The sequence below is a fragment of the Saccopteryx bilineata genome, chromosome 2 (assembly GCF_036850765.1).
Source record: "Saccopteryx bilineata isolate mSacBil1 chromosome 2, mSacBil1_pri_phased_curated, whole genome shotgun sequence".
NCBI lineage: Eukaryota > Metazoa > Chordata > Mammalia > Chiroptera > Emballonuridae > Saccopteryx > Saccopteryx bilineata.
The window spans coordinates 341638293-341659190 of NC_089491.1; the positions used below are offsets into that span (position 1 = coordinate 341638293).

The 20898-nt window shown below is 47.0% G+C and overlaps 1 protein-coding gene across 5 annotated transcripts in view; it reads right to left on the reverse strand.

The window, feature by feature from the left end:
• HIPK2 (homeodomain interacting protein kinase 2) overlaps positions 1-20898 on the reverse strand; it is a 174160-nt gene that overhangs the window by 114934 nt on the left and 38328 nt on the right. For 4 of the 5 annotated variants that reach the window (XM_066262437.1, XM_066262436.1, XM_066262434.1 and 1 more), the window contains exon 2: positions 2738-3821. In XM_066262437.1, the coding sequence (XP_066118534.1) occupies positions 2738-3821 (1084 nt within the window). Of the gene's footprint in view, positions 1-2737; positions 3822-19394; positions 19457-20898 lie in introns of those variants that run through there. The other variant, XM_066262435.1, reaches the window with a different exon arrangement.

Sequence of the window (20898 nt, forward strand, 5' to 3'; positions counted from 1 at the left end):
GTTCACCCTAATTTCTTTTTTTTTTTTTCTTTTCTTTTTTCTTTTTCTTTTCTGAAGCTGGAAACGGGGAAAGACAGTCAGACAGACTCCCGCATGCGCCCGACCGGGATCCACCCGGCACGCCCACCAGGGGCGATGCTCTGCCCTCCAGGGGGCGATGCTCTGCCCCTCTGGGGCGTCGCTCTGCCGCGACCAGAGCCACTCTAGCACCTGGGGCAGAGGCCAAGGAGCCATCCCCAGCGCCCGGGCCATCCTTGCTCCAATGGAGCCTTGGCTGCGGGAGGGGAAGAGAGAGACAGAGAGGAAGGAGGGAGGGGGTGGAGAAGCAAATGGGCGCTTCTCCTGTGTGCCCTGGCCGGGAATCGAACCCAGGTCCCCCGCACGCCAGGCCGACGCTCTACCGCTGAGCCAACCGGCCAGGGCCAGTTCACCCTAATTTCAAGCCAAGGCCTTGGAAGCAGCAGACTAGGGCCTAGGCCACCCCAAATGGGCTCACCTGATATAAACCCACAACAGCAGCAGGTTGCTGCGGGGATGCAGTGACAAGCTTTCAGAGAACGGGTGCTGTCCAACCCCATTGCCAGGTACACGGAGGGTCTTCCCCCGCCTCTCCCCTCCCTCAAGTCCCGGCCCCCAGGTCAGGTCAGGTCAGACCGGACTCACATTTTGCCTAACCGCGCAGCTGTGACGAGGGACACCTGGGTCCAGCGCAGAGAACAGAGCGCCCACCCCAAAGGCTTAAGTAGCCAGTGAGCGGAGAGGAAGGGAGTGGGCAGGGGGCTCCGCCCCACACAGGGAGATGGCGCACTCCTGAACTCCGAGGGAAAGGCGTTGCTGGGGGAGGGTGGGCCAAGGCCGGAGGCAAGTAGCCCAGGTGGAGGGGCCTAGAAACCTGTGGGTCAGGGTTAGGAGAGGGGGTGAAAGGGACACTCAGGGACCCTGTCTTGTAGGTGATCCGCCCAGGCTGCAGGCGGAGGATGGGGTGGAGGGACTGGCCCGAAACTAAGCATTTCACTAAACAAGGGCAGCCGGTTGGTGGAGGCCAGCTGCGCCCACCCACCTGGCTCTAGCTTGTTTTCCAGCTTTTCCTCTGTGGCCTGGAAGGAAGTGTGAAGAAAGCACATCCACGATCGAGTGTCTGCTTCTCCTGCTACATGTCGACCTCTGGCATGTGTCATCGTCAGCCCTGTCTTCTGAGGGGTTGGTTTTGTTTCCTGCCACCTTCCATCGTCACGGGACTTCTCAGCATCGTGTCAGACCCAGCCCAATACCAGCCACAGGGCACACCGTCCTGCTGCCTGCCCTATCCACCCCTTCCTGTGCACCCACCGCCTGCGGGACATGGAGCAAAGTCCTTAAGCCACGTCACAGCACCCCATTGACCCAATAAACTCCCCACCCCCACGAGGCTCGTGACCAATTTCCCCAGTTAAGGGGAGAGGAAGTGGAGGCGCAGAGAAGGAGGCAGCGAGCCCGCGAGTGCAGGGATCAGGGTCAGTGGACCCTATTCTCATGCCCATGCCGGTGCTCTCAGCTGTCATCGTGTCCCCCGCCCAGCGCGGTTCTCAACCCTGGCTACACACCGAGATCCCCAGAAATGCTGTTAGAAACACCATCCCCTCAAGAGATGTTGATTCAGTTTGTGGGGACTGGGACCCATCAGGTTACTTTTATTTATTTATTTTTAAATTTTATTTATTGATTTTAGCGAGAGAGGAAGGGAGTTGAGAGAGACAGGAACATCTATCTGTTCCTGTCTGTGCTCTGACCAGGGATCAAACGGGCAACCTCTGTGCTTCGGGATGATGTTCTAACCAACCCAGCTATCCCGCCAGGGCTAAGTCAAGTTACTATTAAAAGCCCCCAGGGGACTTTATCGCGCAGCCCAGGGTGGGGGCAGCATGCTAGAGACCCCCGGATGGCGTCTGCTGTTGCAGCTGTATCTGGTACCAGCACTGTGCTTGGCTCAGGTAAGAAGTGAAGCAGATCTTTGCGGAGGAAATGAGTGGAGGAATGACAGCTGTGCACGTCCCTACCATCCTGCCATCACCGTCCCGTCATCCTGCCCCAGCACTTGGCCTTCTCCCACTGGGAACAAGCTGAGAGGCCCTCAGCCAGCCTGTCCCTTCTTCGGTCCTGCCTCTGTGGAGGTGCAAACACCACCTTCTCAGAGCCTCACGTGCAACTCGTCCTGCTAGCGCTGCTACTCTAACCCCTCAGTGCCCACTCCACGATTAAGGACGCAGCTGCAACCTCTTAGCCCGGTATTTAAGACCCCAATGACCCTGACCCAAAGTGTCCTTCCAATCACAGCTCCCATCACCCACAGATCCTCTGATCTGGCCAGGTGAGTGTCCTTCTCGTCTCCCATACGAGTCTTACGCATTCCTGCCACAGCGACTTCAGTAATGCACACCCCCCTCTCTCTCCTCCACCCATGTCTGGGTCCTGCCATCCGTGAGGACCGAACTCCCCTGCTCTGCACCCCAACCCTCTGGAATACCTTCCAACACTGAACATGTGCGCCAAGAATCTTACTTGGCTCCCTTCTTACATGGCTTCTAATCGTCATTTCCATGTGCACAGCATGTCCTAATTTCCCGACTAAACTCGGATCACTTGAAGGCAGCAACTGCAAGCAGAGATGCTGGCCTCCCCGACAGGGACCACTGACACTGCACATTCTCTGTGAGTGCCCAGCAGTCGGCGTCTCCTGTCCCAGTGCGAACGGTCTTACCTGTAATATCTGGACTGCAAGTAGGTGGAACACACAGCCTTGGACACGTGACTGGCTGAGCCAAAGTCAATGACCTTCACTCTGTATGGCTGCCTGGATGGATCCACCAGCATGATGTTTTCCGGTTTGAGGTCAGCGTGGATGAGACCCAGGCTCTTCAGTTTCATCAGGGCGGTGGCTACCTGCTGGAGGACTGGGCGGATGTATTTGAGGGGCAAGGGGCTAAACTTGTTCTGCTTCAGAAAGTCATAGAGGTTCTGCTCCAGCATCTCAAAGACCAAGCATGTGTGATTCTTGTGCTGGAAGCACTCGTAGGCCCGGACGAAGTTGTAGTCATCAGCACTCTCGGTGCTCAAGCGGGCCAGGATGCTCACCTCAATCTGACCTTGCCGGGCATACGACGGGTGGTTCTTCAGGATCTTGATGGCCACGATTTCATTGGTGCCCCTTTTCCAGCACTTGACTACTTGCCCAAACGTCCCTCGGCCCAAGAACTCGAGGACTTCGTAAGTGTTGGTCATGGAACACAGCACCTCATGCTGGACGAGCTGGTAATCCCCTTCACTGTTGGAGCCACTGTTTTTGGAGGTGGCAGTCGATGTGGTGGCAGTGGCTACAGTGGCCCCACTGGCATTGTTCTGAATCATGGGTGGGTGCTCCTCGATGATCTGCACGCTGCTCGTGTTCTCAATCTCCTCGCTCTTGCGCTTGAGTCCACATTTTTGGTAGGTGTCAAGAAGGCTCACAGTGCTTCGACGCATTAGGTTATGGGGTCCGCCAAGGACCTGCCCGGTGACAGAGGTGCTGCTTGCTGATGTGACGACGATGTGCCCAGTGCTTCCTGGGAAGATGATGGTCTGCTCGTAAGGTAGGCTCGGGTTTGGGATCGGCAAGGAGGTGCTGACGGTTGTGGCGGCTGGCTGAGAAGGTGGCGCGTTCTTGCTCTGGCTGTACACTTTGCTGTGGGAGCCGTACCCAGTCATGTCCCAGTTGGAACTTGGCTCGACTTTCAGTTTCTTCACACTACAGAAGGCACTTGATTGAAGGGTGTGAGGGGAGAAAACTTGAACATGTGAGGCCATACCTACAAGAACATAAAAGGGAAGAATGAGAATTTTGGTGGCCATCACATGAATAAACTCAACATATTCATTTCTATTCTAACCAGTGGCTGGGGGAGGGGGCCTGTAGAATATTTCCCTCCCATTGAAACGAGGTTGGAAAAGTGAATCTGTCCCACCCAGAGGCAAATTCTTAGTCACTCGGTTTGCGGGTCCAAGTAGCTTGATGTTCCACCTGTCACCAGTAGGAGTGTGGGAGACTTGTGGAGTCGAGTCAGGAACTTATTTAAGATTGAGATACAGAATTAGAATGTTGGGGCTTTGTTCACTATTTATTTATTTTTTTAACAAATATCATTTGTGATAGAAATGAATTCTTCCTCAATTCTCACTGGGTTGCTATCCTACTAAAACTAAAGACTGTATCAGGTGGCCCCGTTAACTGTTATGTAATTATTATGAATGTTGTCCCGCATGAATGACTACTCCTTGTCACACACTCTGACTCCCGGGTTCAGTTGTTTGAAGACACATCTCCCCACACAGATCCAACCATGCAACCACTCATGACCTGCTAGCTTCTGGATGAACCATAAATTATTCCTTGGATCTTATTCTTAAATTACTCTTGAATTCTGTAGGGTTGAGTAGATAAGGAGTTGGTCTTATGTCTTCATTTAGATAGTCTACAACATTATATCAGCCTTTCAGGGGAAGTGGGTGGTACAATTTATGGGTTTTATTCACTGACTTTTTCTGCTAAATGCATATATCAATAAATTAATGCATTTAGAAAGTATTACTATTTTATACCAACATCTTGACTACAATTCAGATAACCTCAGGAATTTATAAAAGCATAACTCTGGAATAGCTGTGCCATTTATAATTATGGTGATACCAAAAATAAAAATCATAGAGCCCTGGCTGGTTAGCTCAGTCAGTTAGAGTGTCGTCCCAACATGACAAGGTTGTGTGTTCGATCCCCAGTCTAGGTACATACTGGAAGCAACCAATGAATGCACAACAAACTGGAACAGCAAATGAAAGCTTCCCCCTCTCTCTCTGCTTTTCTCTCTTTCTGTCTTTAGAAAAAAGAAAAAAATGTATTAGGAAAAATAAGTTCTTAAAGATGAACGTAGAAACAAACACCGCCCATCTGCTAAGCTGCAGTTCATAAGCATCTCTCAGCAGAGCACAAACAAAGTGGGGTTTCTGTTAAGCGCGCTGGTGTTTAGGCACCCTAATGTCCGTGTCACTCTGACCCCCTTGTCACCCGAAGTGGTATTTAACACTTTCCTTTCCACTCCGTCACCTACAGCCCTAGCCCACCCTCTCTCTCAGCAGGACACCCACCTTCCACTTTGTCCGTAAGCTTACGGTCGGTCGGCAGCCTTGCTTTCCACCTTTATTCTCTTCATTTCACAACATTCCTGAATCTACATCCATCCTCCACTGTCTCCTTCTCTCTGGTCTCAACCTTTCCAACACTAAATAGTTCCCCTATTCTCATGGTTCATCCTTTCCATTTTCTCTTGAACCCTGTTCCCTCCACTGTCCTCTCTCTTAACAGCCTACAGTTTCTTCCTGTTAATCGTATCCAAGCCCTTAGCGGGTATTTAAAGTTTTGCCAGATGAATCAATGACTTAATCTTTGTCTGCTGCCTTCACATGTGTGTCACACAAAAATTCCCAACTTGGAAAGTGAGCGGAGTCAGAGCCACACTGTCCCCTCTGACTTCTTTCCTTCTTCTCACCTGTAACCAATGGTTTATGCTTCCTGTTCTTCAAGGCTCACTCCCTAACCCATCCTCCCCTACACGTACACACACCACGAGACTGTTCTCAAAGGTGAACGCCTTCCTAATTGCCTAATCCAGTGGCCTTTTGGTCCTTTTTTCAGCCCCTGGCCCTTCTCTGTGCCCCTTGGCAATGTCTGATACTGCTGACCACAACTTCCTTCTTGATGCTCTTATCTGTGTCCATGTGAATTGGTGACCTCCTCGCCAGTGTGGGGCTGCACACTGTGTGTTGGGTGTGGTTTCTTTTCCTCTTTCTCCTTTAAAATGCTGGCTTTCCCAACATTTTGAATTGCTCTGGAAGGTATCATCCATTCAAAAAGGCTAAGCTGTCATCTCTAGGTAGGTGATGGCCACATGTTTATCACAAGCGAGGCTCTCTCCCTTGTCCCTTCCAGGAGCATATTTCTGCCTCCTGCTGCATCAAAGACTGTCATCCAAAGCTCAACTCAGTCTTTTCCTAAAAATTTAGCCACCTCACCTTTCAACCCAACATCCCCATTTCTGTTGGTAACATCTTCTTCTGGTCACTCGGTTCTAAAGCTATGCATTTGTCTGTCATGTCTTTGCCTCCATGGTCAAGAAGGTGCCAAGTCTTATTATACTCCCTTCTCCAAAATGTGGCTTGTATCCATCTCTTTATTTCTGTCCTTGCTGCCACTTCATAATGAAAATATTTATCACTTTCTAGTCAGACAAAAGCAAACATAGACATCTGGTCTAGCGCGCGCGCACACACACTCTCTCTCTCTTTTCCTCTAATTCGTCCATATTCAGCCATCACATTAATTTTCCTAGAATATTTCTAAGCAAATGCCTCCTCTGTCCAAAAATGTTCAATGACTTCTTAGTGTCTACTCTAGAAGGCAAAATTGAGGACTCTTGAACTCAACACTATCACGTATTTATTTCAACTACCTTGTTGTCTTCATTTCCAACTATGAACCTTCTGCAACTCTCCACTCTAATTAAGCTGTTTTACCGGGTCTTGAACTTCCTACCCCCACACTCTTACACCACTCCTCCACTGGCATGCCTTCACCATTTCTCTCAACTTATCAAGAGACAAGACATTTCTGATCTTTCCCCTTCCCAGACCTCTCCAAGCACAGAGATTACTCCTAACTCTCCGTTCCTATGGCATTTAGCATATGTACCACACATTCGGTCACAAAGTGCATTTCTGCCTTGCAAAATCTCTTGTCTTGTTGAATTAAATCACTTAGCCTTTGTGCTGTTTAACCTTTTTACACATTTAGGTCATGTTTTCATAATGGAGATATATTCTGGGGGCAAGAACTATAGCTTATACCTTCCACTTCTTTGTGTGTTCCCCACTGTTAAGCCGAGTTTATTATACATGGTTGGCACTCAGTTGATAGAATAAAGGACTCTAAGTGGCCTGGCCTCCAATAAAGCTCCCGCTCCTGCTACAGAGTCACAGGCACTTGTCACACCTGACCTCACTCAGGAAAGTAAAGGAAAACCTGCCGATGCCTTTTCATCCTAGCCAAGACTTTTAATAAAACCAAGGCAGACGCTAGAAAACTCCTGTCCTGGGCTCAGCATTCAGGCTCAGTCTGTACTTCAGCCTGGCCATGCTCCGACTTCCCAGCACCTGCTCCGAACCCCGCCTTCAGCCTGATCCCCTAGATTTGACAGAGGCTTCCTTTCTTGGATCCCGGACTCCAAGATATCTGATGTGACCACACTTCTCTATACACCCTGCTGCTGACAAGACTATTTCCATTTGCTTACTCACAATACCTACTTCACTTGTTTCTTCCCACTGCTCTTTCTGTTCAAGTCAATCTTCCTACTTCTGTAATGGCACAGGAAATGGTTTTTCTCCATTGAACAGAATTAAATAGGCACGTGGTTCTAGGTGCTGTATGCAATATAGAAAGGACCAATTCCTTGGCTTTTAGTAACTGAACCACTGCACAGGCAAAGCAGTTAAACATTTTCCTTACCCTCTGGCCTCTAGCTTGCCCCTGACTCCTCAACCCTAAAATACTTCGGGGCGTGGAGAGGGAGAGGGGAAGCGTCAGTCAGGGCTGGCAGTGGAAGAAATGTGCTGATGTTACACAAAGGAAATGTGGCTCTATTCTCACTGTTTCAAAAAGATTTTTGGTGGAAAGGCCAGGGTGTAGAAGTGGAATTTTACAGAGGGGAGGAAGATGGCTTATGACTTATTGGGATGACAGCCAAGGGTCATAAAATTGTGGAAATCATCATTGGCTACCTCTGGTGACAGATGCCAGGATCAGGCAGGAGACCTGCGTGACTGCAAATGCCCTTCACCACGCTGCCTGCTTCAGACTCTGGCCTGGCCTCGTGTGGTTACTGCTGCCCCTTTTGTAGGTCAGCAGCTACCATTCCAGGCACTAGACACTGTTCTGGTGCAGCCTTATTTTTTCCAGATTTATTGAGACAATTGAAATATGACACTATATAAGTTTAAGGTGTTATCGTGTGATGATTTGTGTGTGTGCGCGCACACACACACACACACATTGTGAAATGCTGGCTCTGTAAGGTTAACACGTCCTCATATAATTACCCTTTTTTTTCTTTTTGGTAGTGAGAACATTTAAGATCTACTTTCTTAGCAACTTTCAAGTATTTGTACAGTATTGTTAACTACAGTCACCATGCTGTGTATTAAATCCCAAAATGTACTGATTTAATAACTGCAAGTTTGGTAGTATAGCCTTGTTTCCATTATTCTGTAGGAGAGGCCATTTTGGTCTAGGAAGCAAATCATTATTATTACTATTATTATTATATTAAAATCTCTAAAATAAGGCCCTGGCTGCTTGGCTCAGTGGTAGAGCATTGGCCTGGCATATGGATGTCCTGGGTTTAATTCTCGGTCAGGGGACACAGAAATGCCCATCTTCTTCTCTACCCTTCCCCATCTTGTTTCTCTCTCTCTCTCTCTCTTCCCCTCCTGCAGCCATAGCTCAATTAGAATGAGTTGACCCCTGGAGCTCCAGTGGTGCAATCGGTTAGCGTGTGGTACTTATACAGAATGAGTTGGCCCTGAGCACTGAGGATGGCTCCATAACCTCCACCTCAGGTGCTAAAAAGAGCTTAGTTGCTGAGCAATGGAGCAATGCCCCAGATGGGCAGAGCACCACCCTAGTGGGCTTGCTGGGTAGATCCCAGTCAGGGCACATGCAGGAATCTGTCTCCCCTTCTCTCACTGAATAAAAAAGAAAAAGAATCTCTAAAATATAAGGAAGAAAACACTGCTGGTAGTTGCATAGCTTAATCTTAAAATAATCTTATGGCAACAACCAAACTTATTTCCAAACATTTCTTCTGGAACCTCCGCCCCAGCAGTTTAGCTCTCGGTGACTCAAGTGCACACCTTTGCTAGTCTATCATTTAGATCCCTCCGGCCGGGGTGGGGCCAGGAAGGGAGCCCCTTTATGTTAGTTACCCACTCATTTCTGTCCCTAAGGAACCTCTGTGTTCCTCAAGGCCTGCTTCCCTCCTTATATGCCCATTTCCTTTTCAGAAAAGCCAGGGGCTTAATGCACATTTTCAGTTTGGTCCTTCGGCAAAATCGCAATTATCCTTTAGGTCACCTCTGCCCTTCCTGTGGGGCTCTCTGAAAACAGGGGATTGACTTTGCTCTTCTTTGCTGGGAGACTGGGAGGCTGTCACCTCCCACTGTGAAGGTGGGTTCTGAGCCTGTGGGGAGCAAGCGATGTGAGGGACCCGGGGAATCACTGCAGGAAAAACCTGTGACAATCAAATCTGCTCCCTCGGGGGTCACCAGGCCCAGACGGTTCCACAAAAGCTTAGGTAGATGTCCTCATTTTTACTCAGCAAGTCTCCATGATCTAGAACTGAAATTCCTCAAAGGCTACATAATAACTCGCCACTCACATCTGATGCAGGTCAGAATCCTAACCCCAAATATCAGATCGACACTGGGGCCTCCCATGCTTTTTAATGTTAATGACCCAAGTTAATGCAGATGCTAGAAAAACAATCAGCAAAAAAGCACTTAAAAAAGAAATTATTTAAAACTTAAGACAACTTATACAGCTGTATGTAATATATTCTTCCTTGCATATGGCAAATGAAAAGCGGCTTCTATAAAGTGGACGTTATAATATATCCTTTAGTTAGCGGAGTTAAAGTCCATTCTTTGTAAGAAGTCATTTCTTTCTCATTACCTCAAAGACCACAGACTCTCTTTTATGCCCATTGCTACAGGCAATGCAGGCAACTGACTTTTTGGCTACTTTATTTAAATGCTCATTTTGCTTTGGTTAAGTGTATGGAAGTCTGCATTTCAAAGTACTATTTTTAAAACATTTGCCTTCTAGACTTTATCATAGATGCCATTTATGTCCATAAAATTCTATCATCTTTGAGTTCACTCCTGATTCTTGAGGATTCTCACGCTTCCCCGGATTTCAAGCTTCCGAGCATCTTGTCCATACCGGGCTCCAGGCCTGGATGTTTTATGGATGGGGTAAGCGTACATCTGACTTTGTCTTAAGACTGTCTGGAATCACCCTGGTTGTGCCAATTCAATTGGTAAGAGCACCCTCTCCGCTTTCCTTCTCACGGGGGTCCTAGGGTGGAAGTTAGGAAGTCGAGTGATGGGTTTGGGTCCCTATGATAAGTGACCCAGAAGTTCAAGCCTGGGTCATTCTATGTGCCTCTTTGTCTTAATGGTTTAATGAGAAATTCTTTTTTCTAGGGTTGAGAATAATTTTCTCCACCTTAAAAAAAGAATGCTAAAAATCTTCATGACTTTTCAGAGCTCTTAACTCAGAACATTTTTAAAATGTCATTTATTTTTTAATTAATTTATTGATTTGAGAGGAGAAAGAAACATCTATTTGTGGTTCCACTTATTTATGCACTCACTGGTTGATTCTTGCATGTGCCTTGATCGGGGATCAAACCTGCAGCCTTGGGATGATGCTCTAACCGACTGAGCTATCTGGCCAGGGCTAAAACATCATTTATTAAAGGACTGGCTCATTTAGTTCTTTTTGTCTCTACTTATTTGCTTTGTTTCTTCATGATTTTGTATTTCACAACTAGATGAACTGAAAAGTTGCTTCATATCTGAGTACATTTCCTTTCCATTTCATCAGTCCAAGATTATCTACTGGACAATCAGATTCTGGTGAAACTACAGGAATGAGTGAGGATTCAACTATGATTTAAAAAAAATACACACATTGAATTGGATTCATTTTCACTGAATTCCATCAAAGCTTGAGAGAAGGAATTATATAGAAAATATCAGCACCGTTTTTTATTGGTATATAGGGTTTAATTTTGGTTTGGTAGGTGTGAAATAGATTACCACTCAGAATCTGGTCACATGATTAAACGGAACACAACCATGAACATCTTCGTTTAAGAGGTATCAACTTTCCCACTTCCTAAAATCCTTTGGACACACAGTTTAGCTGAATAATGAGTATCTGATAGAAGCTATGGATTTTTTATGTTCTTATTATTAAGGACTCAAAGGAAGAATTAATTTCTATGCTTAATGGAATGCCTTATCTGTCTTACATATCACATTATATACATAAGATATAACAAAATTATAGAATATACCAATAGAAATGTCAAAAACATATGAATATTAGAAATATGCATCTGCATGAACAGTTTTTTAAATTTTTTTTATTTTTGTATTTTTCTGAAAAAGTCAGACAGACTCCCGCATGCGCCCGACCGGGATCCACCCGGCACGCCCACCAGGGGCGAAGCTCTGCCCACCAGGGGGCGATGCTCTGCCCCTCCAGGGCGTTGCCCTGCCCCTCTGGGGCGTCGCTCTGCCGCGACCAGAGCCACTCCAGCGCCTGGGGCAGAGGCCAAGGAGCCATCCCCAGCGCCCGGGCCATCTTTGCTCCAATGGAGCCCTGGCTGCGGGAGGGGAAGAGAGAGACAGAGAGGAAGGAGGGGGGTGGAGAAGCAAATGGGCGCTTCTCCTATGTGCCCTGGCCGGGAATCGAACCAGGGTCCCCCGCACGCCAGGCTGACGCTCTACCGCTGAGCCAACCGGCCAGGGCCGATTTTTAAACACCTATTTTTAAACACCTAGAAAAGGGTTAATCTGTATAACCCTCGATTCAACTATATAACAATTTGATGCCCTGAGGGTTAAAAGATACTGGAAAAGTATTTCTTCATTGACACACAAAACAATATTCATGAAACTTTAATAATAATCATCCTGCTTATCAAGTTTATATTTCATAAGTAGTGCAAAGATAATTTCAGATTAGCCCATTTCTAAATGATACAGTTCCAAAAAAGTATCCAGTAAATGTCAGTGGGGCTTTTATACCATTTTCAATCAAAGTCTGTTTACCCACTAGTTGTGTAATGTTAAATATATAGTGTACTCCACTAAAGCACAGTTTGGGATCCACCACAACCTCTACAGAGTTCCTTTGTCAGTAATGACAATAATAATACCACTGATTGCATCAAGGGTCCTCTGTGTAAAAACAGACTGGGGTTGGGCACAAAAGGAAACACAGAGACATTTAAGACATATCGGCACGGCTCTAAAAGAGCTCAAAATCTCATGAGGTTGCCAAGTTCATTGCAAATTAAAAGGGACAACCTACAATTCTGGGCAACATGAGCAAGTTGCCCAAGTAAATGTGCAAGGAGTTCAGAGGCAGGAGTCTCTGTGGGCTGTGGTTAGGCAATGGTTTACAGGGAAACAAGGGTTGGAGCTGTGATTAGAAAGATGGGGTATCTTTGGAAAGGCAGGAGAGTATTCCAGCTCCTGCCGAGTGTGAGCAAGTGGGGGTGCGGGGCAGTCACTGTCCTCAGGAAGCTTGGAGAGGACAACTTAGGGGCATTTACATAGTAGTAATACAATCACAAATGCTAAACTAGTAACTAACCACCAGCCTATACTGAGCACCAACAGCCCACTTATCCAGGATTACTGTCTTTTGCTAACTACAATCTTCTAGAAGTGATTATTAAATACTCAAAGCAGCCGTGTGAAGGCCGAGCACTAAAGCGACCCACTTTTACTCCTTTGGCGTTCACGTGGTCTTATTGTCATCGAACCATCAAGCTGCTCACACCCCATTACTATAGGTTGAAGTGCAATTCCCCTGTATTATAGATAAGGAAATGGAATTATAGATGACCCAGTTTGTCCAAAGTCACTTTGCTACTACTCCTAGCGGGGCTGGGATTTGAACTGAGGTCTGCCTGACTCCCAAATTGGTGCTGCTCACCACTCTTCTTCTTCACGCTTCAGGTTCTCAGACGAGAAGCACCAAACAGGGAGACAAGGTACAGTGACAGCCAAGGAAAGATGAAAGCTGATACATGAGAAGAGGCGGTCTGAAGTGTAGGGCACTGTCCCGGTCAAATGATGGACACCTACCACATGGATCTCAAGTCATCTCTCATTCCTGTATCCTCTGGTTATGATGACATTTGAGAAATGGAGCCATTCAGAGTTGTTAAATAAATGTGCCTCCTTAAAGAGATACACTTCACTTATCTGATGCTTACTGGCACACGGACAGGGACGGGTCCTGAGCAAGACAATCTGGGCTGTCACAGCAGTCCAGGGGGGAGATAAGGAGGATCGGGATAGGGAACTGTCTGAGGAAATAGAAAGGAAGTTGCAGAAACATAAAACTTAGCAAAGGAGAAAAGGCAAGACATACTGACAGGGGGGGGGGGGGTGCGAGCGTGAAGGAGAGAGAGGGGTCTAACATGCCCAGGCTCTGAAAGGAGTGGGCTTCCACGGATGGCACTAGGGACGATGGCACGTGGCATTAAAATGTTCTTTATCTCGGGTGTGGTGGACAGTACAGAATAGGTTTCAACAAGCTGAATTACAAGCACTGGCAGGATATCTAGGTTGAAATATTCAGTGTCCAACTATTTATACTGAAACCGAAGCGAGGAATTGCTTCATTTGCCAAAGGTGAGGTGTTAGGACCCGCTGGTCAGTGACAGGCAGAATCTAGTTCCCACTGCTGCTGTGCTGACTCTTGAAGGAGGATAAACCATTTTGAAGAGAGGGTGAAATCAATAGGACAGGCTAAGCTGCACAGGATTAATCCCAGGACGAAGAAGGCAAGGTGATGCAGAACCAGTTCACGCACAAGGCGAAAGACAAAGGACGGAGCCAAAATGACTGCTAAACAAAGATGGGCAGGACAGACAGACACCCCCCCAAAAAACAACCCCTCAAATCAAAGGTTCACATCCCAAAGAGGAACAGTATTGCCAATTGTGATCACAGAATCCAGCTGTCTGATGGAAGAGCTCTATTTTGGATACATTTCATTTCTGGAATTTGTAACAACACAGAGGAAGTGTTCTACATGCAACAAGACAAAAACCAGGACAGCAAAACAGAGGAGAGGTCACCGCTGGACATGCTGACCTAGGGGCGGTCATCAACACCTCGATGAAAATGGAACCCATGTGGGTTAGCCGCTTCCCAGGGGAAATGCTGTAGAAAGCAGAGCAGATGGCGAATAAAGTAATCCTTGGGGACACAGAGATGCTGTCAAATAGTATGAGGAGGACAGTATGAGTCACAGGGAAAGGTCAAGGATAAAATGATGATAAACACAATTAAAGAATTGATTCAGGAGAATGAAAACAGAGGAAGAGCTACTGGGTCTGGCTGGGAATAAGCCAAGAGCCCCTTTCCCCCACAGGGTCAGGAAGAGAGAAAGAAAGGCGTGTGATCCTGGGAAGAGAAACCAGTGCACCATGTTATGCCCCTCCCTCTTCTAAGAAATGTGAGATTCTCTTAAGGACTTGCAAAATCTTTTACATCTTTCTTGAATCTGCTGAGGCTACCGTAGCTTTATTCCTTCAACTGGGAAAACATTCTTGTCCCATCTTTTGCAAATTCCTCACACATCCTCTACCTACTGGCTCATTGCTCGCTGAAATCAACTTGTCTCCATGTTCAGAACCACTTCTCTTTCTGAAAGTTGCTAACCTCATCCAAAACAGCTCGGAGTCTCTCTCAAATTCTGTGTTTGACTGCCATAAATCTCTGTGGGCGAGCCAGTCTTTCACTGAAGCGGGTAAGCACATGTAGTCCGTTAATTGATTGTCTAGCGGCCACGTTCACAAGTGTTCATAAGCATTGTGCAAATCACCAATCCCATATAACTGGTGAAGTTGAAAGCACTGCCAATACGACACACGTGATTTTCAGTGTCCTCTACAGCAGTGGTCCCCAACCCCCGGGCTGCGGATGGTCCGTGGGCCATTTGGTACTGGTCCGCAAAGAAAGAATAAACAACTTACATTATTTCCATTTTATTTATATTTAAGTCTGAACAATGTTTTATTTTTTAAAAATGACCAGATTCCCTCTGTTACATCCATCTAAGACTCACTCTTGACGCTTGTCTTGTAAGTTCGACAATTATATTTAAAAATACCACAGTTTTTACGCCAGTCGCATAATTTTATTTTGTGCATTTATCCGTCCCACCCTAAAGGCTGGTCTGTGAAAATATTTTCTAACATTAAACCGGTCCGTGACCCAAAAAAGGTTGGGGACCACTGCTCTACAGGAAACTGATGGCATGGACGAAAACAACCCAAAAAATCTTTTTAAAAAACACTAGCTGCATTAACCAAGAATCTTAATTATTATTTTTTTTAAAAGAAACTTTCTAAACATAGTGGATTAGTTTACCATGCAAACCACAGACTGGATGCTTAAACAACAGAAATTAGTTGTCTCGAAGTTCTAGAGGCTAGAAGTGCAAAACCAAGGTGTACGCAGGTTGGTTCTCTCTGAGGACTGTGACAGAAGGATCTGTCCCAGATCTCTCTGAGGTGTGCAGGTGGCTATCTTCTCCCTGTCTCTCTTTACATCATCTTTCCTCTATGCATGTGTTTGTGCCCAATCTTCGGCTTTTTATAATGACACCGGTCTTATTGAATTAGGGCCCACCCTCATGACCTCCCTGTAACTTGATTACCTCTGTAAAGACCCTATCTCCAAATAAGGTCACATTCTGAGGTACCGGGGGTTAGGAATTCAACACAGGAGGTTTTGCGGGGGGGGGGGGGGGAGGACAGACAGACGGACATATGGACACAATTCAACCCCTAACAAGCTTAAGGAAACTAAAAGCATTTTACTAGAGCATAATTTTCTCAGGATATACAGTTCATGGTATTCCCAAAGAACCATCTCCATTCTTCCCTCCTTGGAGATAAGACATTTCATTTTGTGACTTCCCTCTAACTTGCCTCAAGGACCTATGAGGGCATTTCAATTAGTCAAATGTGGAAACAAGCAGAAGCAAAATGATTATTTTAAATTAAATTCTGCATCAGTTTATTTTACAGCACGTCTGGCAAGGCCATGCACACGTGGAGCTAATATATGTCAAGAAATAACTGCAGTCGCTTTGGTTGGAGAGAGAATTGGCAGTGACATGTTAATAACACCCGAATGGGAAGCAGTAAACTAAGTTTCTAGTTCTATTTCTGAGTGTGTCAAACATTTCTCAAGTAGAACATGAGTAGGCCCAAAAGCTTACTCAAAAGTGAGAGGAGTCGACTGTGGGCTTAGTCTGGGATGGGGAAGGGTTAGGAGGTTTCCTCCCTTGGGTCCATTTTGGTGGTTTTTGTTTTTGTATTTTATTGATTTTAGAGGGAGAGAGAGAGACAGGAACATCGATCTGTTCCTGTCTGTGCCCTGACTGGGGATCAAACGGGCAACCTCTGTGTGCTTCGGGACGATGCTCTAACCCACCGAGCTCTCTGGCCAGGGCCACTCTGGTGTTAAATAAAGAGACTCTGATTCCCCTTATCTCACGTGGACTCTAATTCTCTTTTCCATTGTCCTTTTAGTCCAAGGTCTGCAGAGGCTGTTACAGTTTTCAGCTTGGCATTTTCCTTCTAAGTGAGGGTCTCAAGAAGGATAAACTTGTAAGTCAACTTGGTGGGGTGAAGACAGACGAGCGCCCACAAACTACAGAAACAAAGCCAGCTGGGCTTCTGGCTTCAGCCCAGAGGGATGCCACTGAGACCCACATTTTTCAAAGAGCTAGAAGGCTGCTCACTTTGTCTCTGAAATGTTCTAAAGAAGGCGGTTCGAGTTTCAACAGTATTAATTTTCAGGTGTTCAAGTCCCAAATCTTTAAAAAAAAAAAAGCCTCATCCCTGAATCTCTCAGCCACTCCCTGTCACTGGCATACCAATCCCTTGCCACTTACTATTGTTACAAAATCATCACTAACGACCTCCAAGAGCCGCACACGAGTTGGTGTGGAGGAGGTGGGGGTCTGGTACCGCCAGGTAAGTCTCAGAATGAAATATCCTAGCCTTCAGAAATGGTTTAGAAAGCCCAAATCAAGACAAAAACAAAACAAAACTGGTAGGCTCTTCTCTTTTATGCAGAAAAGAATCAGCTATTTTTATATTAGAACAAAATGGTGAGTCTTGCATAAACCTCCATCCCATGCCCAGCCCACGACTGCTTTGTCTCGTGAGCTTACCCAAAGTTCTCCATCAGAAATGTTTGCACGCCCAGAATCAGAATCGGACACCCACTTTTCTCTCCCCCATTGTAGTGTTCTTATTACTATGCTGCTGTCAACTCTCTTTAAAAGCAAAAAATATATATATGTCAATTCTATTACTCTGCATTATTCTACTATCTCTGCGTAAATTCTGTAACTATGTGTTCCCTAGGACGGTAGACAGGTCGGAGTTCTAACCTCTAGTATCTGTGATTGTGACTTTATTTGGAAATAGGGTCTTTGCAGATGTGATCAAGTTAAGATGAGGCCATTCAGTGAGTCTTCATCCAACAGGACTGGTGTCCTGTTAAAGAGAGGAGAAAGCATGCAGGGAGTACTCCTCGTGACAGCAGAGGCAGAGACTGGGTGGTGCAGCTGTAAGCCAAGGAGTGCCAGCAGCCCCCGGAGGCTAAGAAGAAGCAAGAAAGGATTGCACCCACTTATGAGTGGGAACACGGCTACTTTGACTTTGGACTTCAAACCTCTAGAACCCTGAGAGAATACATTCTGTTGTGTTAGCCACCCAGTTAGCTTGTGGTTCTTTGTTACGGGAACCCTGGGACACTAAGACACTTTGTAATATAATTCAGGATGTATTTCATTGAAAAGACAGGTTTGTTCTCAAGAAGCCGTGATAAAGTATTTATAACAATCATGGAGTCACGGCGGCCAAATGGCAGACTGCCCTTACAGCCTGCCTTTGCCGCCTCCTGGTTGCAAAGCCACGGGAGCATCCCCAGCCTTACTCTTGTGCCCTAGCTCCAGTTCCTGCCAGGGTGCTCAACACCTCCTCTCTTTATGCAAATCGGTTTGTTCATCGTGACCGACATGCAACTTCAAAAGTTCTAAGGAAGGCATATGCGAGTTTAGTCTGTCCCCACCAGCTACAGCTCAGGAGTCTTGGGCTGTTTCCCTCTCTAGATGGCAACGGCTTGCTCACTGTGTGATACAAAGAATGCAGGACAAAGGCCCCCGCCTGCTCGCTGCTCCCAGGGCAGCACCTGCTCGCTGCCTCTTGTGCTCATGTTTATGCATTTCTCTTGTAGACTGTTTTCTACCTGCAAAGGAAACTTTGGGAAAGATGTCACACAGAACAGCTGATGCCTGTGACGCCTTTCCCCTGGGGTCGCTTCAAGGCTGGGATGCATGCCATCCTCCTCTGGAGGCACCATCACGAATCCTTTCTTGATCTAAATGGCACCTGCTGTTTACAACAGTAACTCTGCATTAGAGCCCCTTGTTCCCCGGAGAACTTTTTTTCTCATCACTTTCAGTTGCTTTAACTGACATCTGACGACACTCAATCAGAGATCACCTTGGGACAGGTACAGGAAGCGCCACCCCCGGCTCCCAGGGTAAAGGGAAGAAGGAAGGGGGAGAGGCACAGCGGAAGAAAAGCTGGAGGAATGGGGGAAGGGCAGGCAGGAGTGCAGGGAGAGAGGGGAGGAGAGTGGGGAGGAAGAAAAGGAAACAGAAAAGAAGAAAAACAAGTTAGAAAATAGCAAGTGAAATGATACCAGGAGCACATTCGGAATAACAAAGTAAACTAGGAAGCACACTAAAAACACAACAGAGGTCTTTCTGACAGGAGGTGTTTGTGCGTGGAAATCGGAATGTAAGAACCAGCTGGCACAGAAAGGAGCCCTTGGCAGTGCGATCCACCGCCCCTTCTACGCTGTGCATATTAAAGCGGGCTCTTTGGTCTGTTGTAAGGACATTTCTGTGCGGCGAGTCACTGTCATCAAGCCAGTCCTGGTGTTACTTCCCAGCAACTTAGGTGCTGGGCTGCTCACACAGGGAGAGGGGAGGCGTCCACTCTGATTCTAGGGGTCCTTCCAGTGGAGCGCCTTCCTCCTGGGGCTCAGGCTGCGGAGACGTCAGGAGGCTCCCATGTGGCCTGCTTCCTGACATGCAGAAAGGGATTTGGTGACACAGTTTCCAGCTTAGCAGTGGTCTGTGTTCCGAGAGCTGTCGTTTCAGGCTGTTGCTGAGTTCCCAGCAACTGTGTTACGGGTGCCGGCTCTATCCCTGGCTGGCTGCATGGTCTCGGCGTGTTACACAGCCTCCTGTGCCTCATTTATATAATGCAGACAGCACCAGTACCTCGTAGGGCCTGGCGAGGTTTAGACGAGTTAGTGTCTACAAAGCAAGCGTTTATTGAAAGATGCGGAGAGGGAGGCTGGCCAGCCCCCACAGGCCTATCTCACGCGTAACGGGGCTGACGTGCTGGCTCTCTAGGAGGAAAACTCACCATTCTTAGCACAGTGCTGCACACGGTCGGCACACGCAAGAGCTCAGCATGCTGTCTTTGGACAACTGAACAAGGGAAACAGAAAAACAAAGAGCTGGGACGAGAGCTCATTTGTTAACTTATCTCAATGCTTTTCCTTCAAGGGAAGGCAGGTTGGGCCCAGGGACTCTGAAGAGGATGTTCGGGAAACTTGAAGGGCCGGGAAGGACTCACAGACGGCTTCCTTATGTTACTTATATAACCATGAAAATGTGCATTTCTTTCCCATGTGCCATTTTAATCCAAAGCACTACCCCGGTCATAACTGGGAGCCGGTTTCTATGTACAACATGCTCACTAAGGATTTGTACCTACTGTATAATCTATGAGCTCCACTTTTTTGATTGAGCAATTAATCAGTATAAAAAAAGCCTGAACACTCCTAATACATCTGATATTTGGGGGCTTTTTTGTGGGTTTCTTTTTGTATTTTTCTGAAGTTGGAAACGGGGAGGCAGTCAGACAGACTCCCACATGCGCCCGACTGGGATCCACCTGGCATGCTCACCAGGGGGCGATGCTCTGCCCATCTGGGGCCTCGCTCTGTTGCAACCAGAGCCATTCTAGTGCCTGGGGCAGAGGCCATGGAGCCATCCTCAGCGCCCGGGCCAACTTTGCTCCAATGGAGCCTTGGCTGAGGGAAGGGAAGAGAGAGACAGAGAGGAAGGAGAGGGGGAGGGGTGGAGAAGCAGATGGGCGCTTCTCCTGTGTGCCCTGGCTGGGAATCGAACCCGGGACTCCTGCACGCCAGGCCGATGCTCTACCACTGAGCCAACCGACTAGGGCCTGATATTTGTTTTTAATAAGTTATATGTGTTTGGTCCTATAGTATATTTGCTAAAAACACAAAAATAGAACATTTAAAAGGATGAGATAAAATATATATATTCTACTGTTTTCTTCTGTATCCTGATCAACTGTCCTAAACCCTTCACTTGAAAGACCCTTCTATGATGTAAGTGACCCAAGCCAAGGAACTTAGCGTTGGTCTTGGCCATTTGATAAACAGTGAGCGGGAACTGTCATTTCTGAGCAGAAACGTTTCAGGGCCAGCATGTACCTTGCCTGCTGGAGCCTCTTTCCTTTACTGTGGTAACCAGGGACGGGCCAGGAGACCACGGCTCCTTAGCCTGGAAATGACTGAGGATAGCAGAAAAAGAGCCCAAGGGCCCCAGGAGGGCAGGAAGCACGAATGTGAAACAAACCCTGGTGTTTCAAGTCCCTGAGACGTGGGGCCGTTTGCTGCCGCACCATAATGTAGCCCACCCTAACCAGCACTGCCAAGTTCCTTAGTGCCGTTATCCTTAACAAGTCTGAATTAATGAGGTTGAATGCAATTATATTTCAGTGCTCAGCATGCTCACCCATCCAAACCAGAGCACACAGTTTTAAAGCCGACTTGATAAATTCTACGTCGTTCCATTCCTGGCTCCCACACTTAGCACCTCTGTGCCCTGAGAAAATG